At 47.8% G+C, this 12,656-nt stretch overlaps 1 protein-coding gene across 5 annotated transcripts in view; it reads left to right on the forward strand.

Moving 5' to 3' along the window:
- The window catches only part of LOC136944028 (plectin-like), a 100,792-nt gene extending 92,268 nt beyond the window's left edge, over positions 1–8,524 (forward strand). For all 5 annotated transcript variants that reach the window (XM_067237577.1, XM_067237573.1, XM_067237574.1 and 2 more), the window contains 3 exons: positions 22–7,157; positions 7,383–7,496; positions 7,674–8,524. In XM_067237577.1, coding sequence (XP_067093678.1) covers positions 22–6,363 — 6,342 coding nt within the window. In that variant the 3' untranslated portion in view covers positions 6,364–7,157; positions 7,383–7,496; positions 7,674–8,524. The remainder of the gene's footprint in view (positions 1–21; positions 7,158–7,382; positions 7,497–7,673) is intronic.
- Positions 8,525–12,656: the final 4,132 nt, after the last annotated feature.

The raw sequence follows: 12,656 nt of genomic DNA on the forward strand, positions 1-12,656 counted from the left end.
GTCTCCCCCCATTCCATGTAGACTGCCGTCGCTCAGCAGAAACAAATCCAACAGGAGAAAACAATGCTCCAGCAGTCCTTCATCAATGAGAAGGAGATGCTGCTGAAGAAGGAGAAGCTCATTGAAGACGAGAAGAAAAAACTGGAGAGCCAGTTTGAGGAGGAGGTCAAGAAGGCCGAGGCTCTGAAGGACGAGCAGGCGCGTCAACGAAAGCAGATGGAGGAGGAGAGGAAGAAGCTGCAGGCCACCATGGACGCCGCCCTCAACAAGCAGAAAGAGGCGGAGAGGGAGATGCTCAACAAGCAGAAGGAAATGCAGGAGTTGGAGAGGAAAAGACTTGAGCAGGAAAAACTGCTCGCAGAGGAGAACAAGAATCTGCGTGATAAATTGCAGCAGCTGGAGGTTGCCCAGAAGGAGCCAACATCCCACACCAGGGAGATCGACATCCAGACTGATGAAGTCCCTGAGAATGAATTGATCCACATGACCATGGTGGAGACATCACAGAAAGTTCCCAACGGACGGAGCGCTCTTGATGATGTGGATGGTGATAACCAGAAGAAAGACTCTCCGTTCTCCTTCGATGGCATTCGTGAGAAGGTCCCTGCGAGCAGACTTCAAGAAATTGGCCTGCTGACCAAAAAGGAAATGGACAAGCTGAAGAAAGGGAAAGCCAACGTGCAAGATCTCAGTCAGACCGAAAAACTAAGAACAGTTCTCAAAGGAAAAAACGGTGTTGGTGGTCTGTTGGTACAACCTCAGCAGAAGATGTCAATCTACCAAGCAATGATGGAGAAGAAGCTAGCCCCTGGAACAGGCCTGATCCTCCTGGAAGGACAGGCAGCCACTGGGTATATAATCGACCCCATCAAAAACCAGAAGCTCTCTGTGAGCGAGGCTGTTAAGGAAGGCTTGATTGGACCTGAACTGCACAACCAACTGCTGTCTGCTGAGAGGGCTGTGACTGGCTACAAAGACCCATACACGGGCGGTTCAATCTCCCTGTTTGAGGCCATGAAGAAGGGATTGATTGATCGTGAGCACGCCATCAGACTTCTTGACGCCCAGATTGCAACTGGTGGAATCGTTGACCCAATCAACAGCCATCGTGTCCCCCTTGAAACAGCCTACAAACAAGGGCTGTTTGATGCGGAGATGAACAAGGTACTGGCAAAGCCGTCAGAAGACACACAAGGATACTTTGACCCCAGTACTAAGGAACCCCTGACTTACCTTCAGTTGATCGAGAAATGCACGACAGACCCTGCCACTGGCCAGCTGCTTTTACCCATCACTGACAAGGCCGCCCAGAGCTCTCAAACCTACACGGAGGAGGAGACAAAGGACGTGTTCAGCAAAACAACTGTTTCTGTGCCGTTTGGAAGATTCAAAGGAAAGACAATAACCATCTGGGAGATCATTAATTCTGAGTACTTCAATGAGGACCAGAGAAGGGACCTTATTCGCCAGTACAAGACCGGCAAAATCACCATAGAGAAGATCATCAGAATCGTTATCACTGTGGCAGAGGACAAAGAGAAGAAGAACGAAATCACATTTGATGGCCTGAGATCCCCTGTCCCCGCAACTGAACTGCTGGAATCCAAGATCATTGACAAAGACCTCTACAATAAGTTGCATAAGGGCAATAAAACAGTCCAAGAAGTCTCTGAAATGGAACCGGTTCAGAAAGCGTTGAAGGGTACAAACTGCATTTCAGGTGTAGTAATTGACTCTACCAAAGAGACAATGTCCTTCTACCAAGCTCTGAAGAAGGACATGATGAGGCCAGGCCCTGCTTTAAATCTGCTGGAGGCTCAAGCCGGATCAGGATTTGTTATCGATCCAGTAAAGAACCAGAAGCTGACCGTCGATGAGGCCGTCAAAGCAGGAGTGGTCGGCCCTGAGCTGCATGAAAAACTGCTTTCAGCTGAGAGAGCTGTAACAGGATACAAGGACCCATACACTGGGAAAACGGTATCTCTGTTTGAGGCCATGACGAAAGAACTCATTCCCAAAGACCAAGGGATCCGGCTGCTCGATGCTCAGCTTGCCACAGGGGGCATCATCGACCCAGTGAATAGCCACCGTGTCCCCCACGACGTTGCCTGCAAACGAGGCTACTTTGACGACGAGATGAACAAGACCCTGTGTAACCCCACTGACACCACCAAATGCTTCTATGACCCCAACACACAGGAAAAGGTCACATACACCCAGCTTCTCAAGAGATGTGTCACTGACAAGAAGACTGGTCTTCAGCTTCTGCCCTTGTCCGAGCAAGCCATCAATGCGAAGGAGGAACAGAAATACTCCGAGACTCAGACCAAAGATGCTATGATGCAGGCTTCAGTGGAGCTCCAGTCCGGGCCTCTCAAAGGCAAGAAGCTAACCATCTGGGAAATAATTAACTCAGAGTACCTGACTGAGGAGCAGAGACTTGACCTGATCAGACAGTACAGGTCTGGCAAGGTGACTATCGAGAAAATAATCAGGATTGTCGTCACAATTGTAGATGAGAAAGAGGCCAAGAAACAAGAACAGGCCAGTTTCAAGGGTCTGAGATCTCCGGTTCCTGCAAGCTCACTGTTTGAATCCAAAATCATCGACAAAGCTACGTTTGACCAGCTGCAGCAGGGTAAGAAGACACCAAAACAGGTCAGCGAGAATGCCAACGTGAATAAATACCTGCAGGGCTCTGACAGCATTGGTGGCATATACCTTGAACCAACTAAGGAGAAGGTCAGCATCTATCAAGCCATGAAGAAAAAACTTCTAAGACATAACACAGGCCTTGCCCTTCTGGAGGCCCAGGCTGCCACTGGCTTCATCATTGATCCAGTTAAGAACCAGTACCTGACAGTAGATGAGGCTGTCAAAGCAGGCATCGTTGGCCCGGAGCTCCATGAAAAGCTGCTCTCCGCTGAAAAGGCGATCACTGGCTACAAAGATCCATTCACAGGCAGCAAGATCTCCCTCTTCCAAGCCATGCAGAAAGATTTGGTCATCAAGGAACACGCCATGCCCCTGCTGGAGGCTCAGCTGGCCTCAGGTGGAATCATCGATGCTGTAAAAAGCCACCGTGTACCTTTAGATGTGGCCTACCAGAGGGATCTCTTCAGCAAAGAAATATCCAACACCCTCTCTGAGCCCTCAGAGGGGAACAAATATTTCTCAGACCCTAACACAGATGAGACTGTGACGTACCAACAACTGAAAGCCAAGTGCTCTAAAGATCCAGAGACAGGCCTGAACCTCCTCCCTCTCTCTAAGCCTCAAGCCCCTACAGTGGTGGAGAAGACCTACCTCTACACCGAAGAACAGACTCAGAGTGACCTGGCAGACACCCAAATAGACATTCCTTTCGAGGGGCTCACTGGACAGTCCATGAACCTCTGGGATGTGATGAACTCCAACCTGCTCCCGGAGGATGAGAGGAAGAAGCTCATGGATGAGTACCGCTCTGGTAAACTTACCAAAGAGCGCATGATCATCATAATCATCGAGATCATGGAGCAGAGAGAGATCTATATTGGTGTTGAGGAGAAGACATCCTGCAAGACGATCAGACGTAGGATCACCATTGAGGAGCTCTACCATGCCCGCATCATTGACCTAGAGATGTTCAACCTGCTGAAACAAGAGAAGAGGACCATCCGCGACATCATGGAGTTACAGAGCGTGAAGCAGTACCTGTTTGGTACGGGCTCCGTGGCTGGGGTTATGACTGATTCCAGCTCCAAGATCAGCATTTACCAGGCGATGAAGAGAGGGTTCTTGAAACCTGAGGTTGCACTTGGCCTCCTAGAAGCACAGGCCGCCACAGGGTTCATCGTTGACCCTGTGAAAAATGAGACGCTTACTGTAGATGAGGCCGTCCGTAAGGGAGTTGTGGGCCCAGAAATCCATGATAAGCTTTTGTCAGCTGAGAGAGCCGTTACAGGCTTCAAAGACCCATACAGCAGCAAAATCGTCTCTCTCTACCAGGCCATGAAAAAAGAGCTCATCCCCGAGGACTACGCTCTGAAGCTACTAGAAGCTCAGAGCTCAACGGGCGGCATCATGGATCCTGAATTCTATTTCCACCTCCCTACAGACGTGGCCATGCAGAGAGGATACATCAACAAGGAAACCAATGAGAGACTGGCTAATGAGGTGAAAGGGTTTGTTGACCCTGTCACGGACGAGAAGCTATCTTACGCTGAGCTGCTCAAGAGATGCAAGTTGGAAGGAGGCTTGCGTCTGTTGGCACTGGGAGACAAGAGGCTGATGTTCAAGGGTCTGAGGAAACAGATCACCATGGAGGAACTGTTACGCTCAGAGATCATAGACCAACAGACGGTCACTGAGCTGAACGAAGGTCTGATTACGGTGGAGGAGGTCAGCAAAAGGCTCCAGAAGTACCTTGAGGGGACTAGCTGCATTGCTGGGGTTTTCGTCGAAGCCTCCAAGGACCGCCTGTCAATCTACCAGGCCATGAAGAAGAACATGATCAGGCCAGGCACCGCTTTTGAGCTCCTTGAGGCCCAAGCTGCTACAGGCTACGTTATTGACCCAATCAAAAACCTGAAACTCACAGTCAGTGAATCTGTCCGAATGGGAATTGTGGGACCAGAATTCAAAGACAAGCTGTTGTCTGCCGAGCGTGCCGTGACTGGCTACAGAGATCCCTACTCTGGTAAAACAATTTCCCTGTTCCAGGCCATGAAAAAGGGACTCATCCTAAAGGATCACGGGATACGCCTCCTGGAGGCCCAGATTGCCACAGGAGGAATCATCGACCCCGAGGAGAGTCATCGCCTGCCCGTTGAGGTGGCATACAACCGTGGCCTCTTTGATGAAGAGATGAACGAGATTCTCACGGATCCATCTGATGACACGAAGGGCTTCTTTGATCCCAACACCGAGGAGAACCTCACTTACCTCCAACTGATGGAGAGGTGCATCATCGACCCAGACACCGGCCTCGTCCTCCTGCTCCTCAAGGAGAAGAAGCGTGAAAAGAAATCCTCCTCCAAATCTTCGGTCCGCAAGCGCAGAGTGGTGATTGTCGACCCAGAATCCGGCAAGGAGATGACAGTGTATGAGGCTTACAGGAAGGGACTCATTGACCATCAGACCTACCTAGAGCTGGCTGAGCAGGAGTGTGAATGGGAAGAGATCACAAGCACCTCCTCCGAGGGAGTCGTCAAGTCCATGATCATCGACAGGCGGTCAGGACGTCAGTACGACATTGATGACGCGCTCTCAAGAGGCCTCATTGATCAGAGTTCCCTGGACACCTACCGCTCTGGGAACCTATCCATCACTGAATTTGCTGACATGCTGTCTGGAAACATGGGAGGCTTCCGCTCCAGAACCTCCTCCTTCGGATCCACTTCCTCTTCATCCTTTGCTATGAGCCCCATACCCTCTATTAAACCTCCAGCTTCCATATGGAATGACCCCTCTGAGGAGACAGGCCCTGTGGCTGGAATCCTGGACACAGACACACTGGAGAAAGTGTCCATAACCGAGGCGATGCACAGGAACTTAGTAGACAACATTACTGGCCAGAGACTGCTAGAGGCTCAGGCCTGCACAGGTGGCATTATCGACCCCATCACAGGAGAGAAGTTTTCTGTCCCTGACGCCACAGAGAAAGGACTTGTAGATAAAATCATGGTCGACCGTATTAACCTGGCTCAGAAAGCCTTCAATGGTTTTGAAGATCCCAGAACCAAAGTCAAGATGTCTGCCTCTCAGGCCTTAAAGAAAGGTTGGCTGTATTATGAAGCTGGACAGCGTTTCCTGGAGGTCCAGTACCTAACAGGTGGGCTGATTGAGCCTGATGTTGAGGGCAGAGTTCCCCTAGATGAAGCAATCAAGAAGGGCTCCATCGATGCTCGTACAGCCCAGAAGCTAAGAGATGTGAGCGCTTACTCCAAGTACCTGACATGTCCCAAAACCAAGCTAAAGATCTCCTACAAAGACGCCATGGACAGAAGCATGGTCGAGGAAGGAACTAGCCTCCGACTCCTAGAGGCCTCCTCCCAGTCCAGTAAAGGCCTGTACAGCCCCTACAACGCCAGCGGCCCAGGCTCGACCTCAGGCTCACGGTCCGGTTCCAGGACTGGGTCCAGGCAAGGCTCCAGGAGGAGCAGCTTTGATGCCGGCAGCTCCGGCTTCAGCATGAACTTCTCCTCCTCTTCCTACACCTCCTCCAGCTACGGTCGCAAGTACGACGCAGGGCCTCACACCGGCCTCAACGTGGATGAGCTTGCCCTGGCGCTCTGTGCCCTAGTCATGACCAGGCCTTGCAGCTCCCAAGAACTGGGAGCCCTCCCCTCCATGATTATGCCAAAGCACACAGCAGTTGCATAATTCATAAGAAAAACACCTTCAAAAATAAAAAAGAAACTATCATTTATTTATTCTCCTCGGCATGTGGTCACATAAGTAAATTAACTAAATGCAGTTGCTCATATATTATAGATGTCCAAGCCTATGCATTACCCCCCTGCCTTAAGACAATTACAAGACAAATCAAATGTAATTGTATTGACTGTAAAGACAATTTATATTTTAAAGGCAAAGCACCGATTTTCAGATGACCACAACTTAGTTTATAGTTTGCCTTTTTGATTTGTTAACACAACTTGTCAAGGTATGCTTTTTTGAAGCTAATACTTACTGTATGTACTTCGAACAGAGATATTTTTCCTATTTTTCTTTCCTTTCCTTTCAAACTTAAGAATGTTTTAGCTCTTTTTTTTGGTTATCTGTTTGATGATACATACTGATATAATCCTGATGTTTTTAGAAGATACAAAAATGTATCTAGATGTCTTCTTCTTTCTGAACGTCTGTATAGAGTTGACCAGTATATTTTTTAGGTTGAAGATTTAACAGTGTAACAGTTCCATCAAGTGACAGAGCAGATAAACACTACAAACACTGGAAGATGAAAGCAACAATTATGTTCTGCGGACTGTTCCAAATATATCATCCTAACCGAGTTCAATAGACTTGCCCCAAAGTCATCATTTCATCATTGTATCCCCCAATCCCAAACAATGTGCTTCCCCCCACCACCTCCCCTCCTCCATCACCTGTTCCTGGTAAAGTGTCCTCAGAAGAAGTCAGGCTTCATCCCACATCCCCTGGTTTTGGCTCCTGTAAGTTGAACATCAACAGCAACACGTTCAGTTTTCTCCTCTGTTCCTCCTCTATTCCTGTTAGTTCCTGCTTTCATCCATTTCATTAATACTAAGAACGTCTTCATTTTCAGATCCTGCCCTTCCCATCTATGTAATGTTCCAGTGCTGCAGTTCTATTGATCAAAGGTCCGTGCGATCCCAACCGTTTTTTGTTCTTGATCCTTGATTTATTTGTCTTGGCAGATGACGTCACCATCTGGCAGCCATCTACAGGGAGGGACTCCCCAGATAAGCATGGCCAAGGAGCGTGTCAGTGTGGATAATTTCCTAGTTCCACCATCTCTTCCACACATGCAGGTACACCACCCCATCACCTCATGCGACATAAACAATACCCATGCAAAATCACATTTATTTGCATGCATGATTTTTTTCATCGACATATTTTTTCAAGATTCTTTTGTGCTCGTTTCTTTTTGGTGTGGTTGGCTTGTTTTGGTTGGCTCCAAGTCATGATTTTTGTTCTGTTTTTAGAGCTGCCATGAATGCGTCTTCTCCTTTCTTCATTGCACATCCTATTTGAAGAGAGTCGGGGTTGTCACCCTGGAATCTTCTTGGGACTCCATATTAGGAACACATCCATCCGCATTGTTTAGGACCTGTACTTGAATGTTAGTCATATTTGCCCTTTTTTTCTGGTTAACACCACTTAGATGTACACTTTATCCTTCTGTGTATGTACAGTTTCATCTGGTTACCTGTTTGAAGATGAATCTTAGAGATGATACTGAACGTCTCTTTTCAGGCCACATAGTACTGTTATACCAGCTAACTTCACTCTTAACCAAAAAAAGCAACCAGTTAAAACGCCATTGGTATTCCTGTAGGGGAATAAGATCTAATAATTGTTCCACTACACTACCGGAATGAATGTTTTAAAGGATACATGCATTTAATTTGCAGAAAATATGTATCTGTAAGTTCGATTTTGCTTTTTACCCAGTGTTTGGGTTCCTTTCCCAGAATGTTTTTGCTCTGTTCTGCATCTTAAAAGTGTTTTACTTCTGTAAATCCTCATGTTAAAATATAATTTTTCATCATATTTTTGATATGTTATGCTTTTTTGGTTGCTTTTTTGCTTTGCATGTTTTACTAACTAGGTTTTGACCATTTTGGAGAAAAACAAAGATGTATGAAGAGAATAAAACATATCTGCTCAGCAAAACATGTTTTGTTTAAATGCTTATTGATTAACAAGATGTTAAATCAAAACGAATTGGTTGGTTTTGCTTGTGAACAGATATGTGGTTTGAGTGATATGGTGAGTGGATTTTGGTGTATGTTTTGAAGATAACACTATAATGTAAATAAATGCGCTATGAAGAGATCCTTGTCATCCATTTATTCATGCCAATCATGCATACAATATAACGACAATGTAAACACTGCAGAACTGACTAATGGACTACAGGGAAACACCACTGCACGTATTGTTCTTTTCCTCAACAAGGTGGCGCCAGTGAGATGTAATTTATTCTTAAACAAACTAGTCTATCTCTTACTGGAGACAGCGTTCAAGTCTTGTAAGGCATGTAACCCTAAATGTTTCTACAGCAAGGCACATATGGTAAACACACCTGTGAACTATTGTTCAACCAACACATTTATTGATGGCCGTTTACAGGTGGGACTGTTAGTGGGTAATCTGATCGATGCGGGCCAGGCATGAGTGTGAATTGGTCATGTGTATTCTATACAGCCTTTTCTGTGTTTGCATCTCTGCCTGTCTGTACCAATATTAGCCCCATGGTTTGAGGGAGGACGTTGTAATTCTTAGCAACGAAGGACTGTCAACCTCTTCGGATTCCTGCCCAGGCCACCCTGCCCTGAGTCTGTCCTTCCCAGGGCTGGACCCAGGTCTAGATCCAGCCCTGGATTCAGTTCTAAACCAAAACCTGGACCCAACCCTGGACCCAGCACAAGAAAGTGCAGATAAGGAGGTGAGCTAATGAAACAAACAGGAGTAATTGACTGAGAGGCCTGACAGACACCAAGCAATACAATGAACTTTCAAATATCAGTTTTTGAGTGGTATGACTAACCTAACAAATAACAGTTAGAAGTGAAGGAACAACAACGGATTTGGAACAGTGTCGTTAAAGAATATGGTCTTGATTTTGTGGTTTCTCTGTTTCAGGACACCCTGTATGGCTTGTCCACCCCGATGTCTACTGAGAGATTCGGGTAGGAAGGGAGGTCCTGCCAGAACATAGAATACTTCATGCGGGTGTAATGTGACATGTGCTAAACTGCATTTATATACTATAGCGCTTCTCTTTTATTGTCATGGAATAAGAAAGCGAAATCTGTGGCTAACACAGAAATGTCAGTGCTACAGGTGTTCAAAGTTCACATCATTCAAATCGTTTTGAGGTGAGTCTATGGTGGATCAGTTGTTTCTTACAATGGGGAAACAACAGGCCCATCATGACTAAGCGTATTCTCTGTCTGTTATGTACAGACTGATTAACAGCGCTCACAGCTGCTGATGACAGTTGGGTGGGTTGTCCTGGTTTCAGGGGACCAGTGCTTCTGGGTGGTTCTGCCCCACAAAAAAGATGAATGAGACCATAAACATTCAGCATTAAAACGTCTGGTCACAACACAAACCCAGATTTGACCAGGCTCCAGTTCTGACCAGTAGAACAAAGAGAACATATGTCCCTAAACTTGGCCTCTGTCCCATCTCATTAGTAAACCCCGAATCAGAAGCTGTATATCTTTTTTGTATATGTATTTATGTATATTTCAAGACAAAATGTTGATCTTAAATCCCATACAAAGAGTTGCTCTAAAACGTACACAACAGCCCAGAGGGAATGTTCCCTGGGCTGTCCTACAAAGTTTCCTCCTTCCTTGTAGGCAGGACCCGGAGGAGTGGAGCCAATGGCAGTGGGAGTTCAGAGGTCAGATCCGAGCTCTGCGCCACTGGCTGAAGAACATGGAGATGAGACTGCCCCCCCTGGAACCTCTGGTCAGATTCTTTCTCTCCTATCCTCCCTTTCCCATCTCTCTCTCTCTCTCTCTCTCTCTCTCTCTCTCTCTCTCTCTCTCTCTCTCTCTCTCTCTCTCTCTCTCTCTCTCTCTCTCTCTCTCTCTCTCTCTCTCTCTCTCTCTCTCTCTCTCTCTCTCCTTTCCTCTTTCTCTCTCTCTCTGATTCGGTTCCATTTTTTAGAGTTGATCAGCATCATGGATTCCATTCATGACATCATCGTTCATTTCATCACACAAACACACCAGGAAGCATCGACATGTTCACACCCGGAAGCAGCTAACAGTCAACAGTTGCAGCCAGTAGTTCTCATGTCCCGCCCCTTGTGTTTGGACCATCGGCCAGTAACAACAACAACATGCATGCGTGCCTGCTGAGTCAGCTGCTCGATGCTACTTGTTGGCGTAGCGCTAATCGTGTGGGCTGGGGAGGAATCTGGAGGAGTCTCCATACAGGATCAGTGATTCGTAACCAAGGCCTTTCTTCTAATCCTGCCGTTCCCATGGTGAAGGGGAAAGCATCCGCATCCAATACACCACAGCCTCCAGGGAGAGCAGGGCTCCCTGAGGGGGACACTAAATCAAGGAGGGAGGGAGGGAGGGAGGTGGTGAGAGAGATAGAGGGGAAGGGAAAGAGAAATAAGTAGTGTGAGACAGGCTGGAGGAGAAAATTACTGAGGGAGTGAAAGAGAGAGAGAGACAGAAAGAAAGAAAGAAAGAGAAAAAGAGCGTGGCAAAGGCAGAGATCGAGTCTCCGTCAGAACCACTCCCCCAGTGACTTGGCCTGACCACACGACAACAGCAAGAGAGAGAGAGAGAGAGAGAGAGAGAGAGTCAAGTCAGAGTCCCCGAGGCAGACAGGCCAGAGTGCGGTGGTCTCCTCTGCGTCCTGCGGCCAACACTCTCCAGGCGGAGGGGCGGAAGGGGCAGGGGCTGCCCGGCTCTTTGTCCCGGGCCGGGCCAGTCAGGACGGGGAGCCGCTCGGCAGTGGAGGCCCCTGCCACACATGAGCGAGCAAGCTGAATGGACGTTAGACTCAGATGAGGACGGAGACGGAGAGAGAGAGAAAAGACAAACAGGATCTTACAGACGGGACGCTGTGATCTGACTAGAATGGCGTTTGTTGTTCACGGGCCATTCTTCATCCTTTCTCCCCCTAAATAATGCTGTAACGGGCGCTCTGTGGGATGCGGGGAAATGTGTGTCTCTGTCACAATACAGAGGGTTATTTATCAAGGTGGGGTTTGAGAAACAACATCTCAAAAGGAGTCAATATCCTTCAGTAAATGATTTGTCTAATGGTGTCACAACCCGGACCTTTGATGACACAACCACTCGATCATACTGAGGGATAGTTTGTAAAATACATCGGACGGCTGGATGGTCTAATGGACGAGAGATCCCATTTTGTAACCTGTGATTGAATCAGATTCAAATTCTACATGACCACGCGGTGAATTGACAAACAAGTGTGTTCCTTCCATCCTCTAGAACCTTCCGAACCTCAGAGACGTAACGAGGACACTCACTGAGGGTTTTGTGGAAGATCCGGTGAGATCCTGCTTCAGCCGCAGGTGTTTAGGAAGGATCCTCATCATCACAGAGGATGGATTATAAGTGTTCAGGCATGTCTTCTGGTGCCTAGGGCTGTCTGGCCACCCCCCACCCCCACCCACCCAACCCCCCACACACACACTTCCCCTTGTGTGTGTGTGTGTGTGCATATGTATATGTACGTGTTAAGTATGGGGGGTCTTTTATCTGTACCTTGCCTCTACAACGCGGCATCCCATCCCCGGCTCTTTGTGATGGTAATGCTGCCTGTCTGCTCTCAGGCTGTCCTGCAGGGACTCGTTAGAGGGCTGCGTGAATGAGGACATCCCTCTCCATCCCCCTCTATCCTGTGCTCTATGCACTTGGCCTAATGTCTATTTACAATACCCAGGAGACAGAGAGAGACACACACACACACATGCACGCACACACACAGCATGGAAACACCTGGTGTGCTGTTTTTATTTGATCAAACTCTGTCATGACAAGGGGCAAGATCAGTGTGTGTAATATGTGGGTCATTTTGTGTGTAATGTGGATCAGTGTGTGTCGTTCCAAAGGGGCCTTGGTTTCCTTGGTCTTGCTGTGGAGTGTGCGTCTCAAACAAGCCTGGCACACATGACCTGCAAACAGGGCCAAAGGCCACCTTCTCTCTTTCTCTCTTTCTCTCTTTCTCTCTCTCTCTCTTTCTCTCTCTCTCTCTCTCTCTCTCTCTCTCTCTCTCTCTCTCTCTCTCTCTCTCTCTCTCTCTCTCTCTCCTCTCTCTCTCTCTCTCTCTCTCTCACTCTCTTACTTTCTCTCTCTGTTTCCCTCCCTTTATGGCGGTGAGTAAAGATCATCGTGTCTCTCTCCTGTGAGTACAGGAGGGAGGGATGGGCGTAGTGGGGGAGGGGGGGGGCAGCATGGCAGGGA

This window comes from Osmerus mordax, chromosome 6, assembly GCF_038355195.1.
Source record: "Osmerus mordax isolate fOsmMor3 chromosome 6, fOsmMor3.pri, whole genome shotgun sequence".
In the NCBI taxonomy this organism is placed as follows: Eukaryota; Metazoa; Chordata; class Actinopteri; order Osmeriformes; family Osmeridae; genus Osmerus; species Osmerus mordax.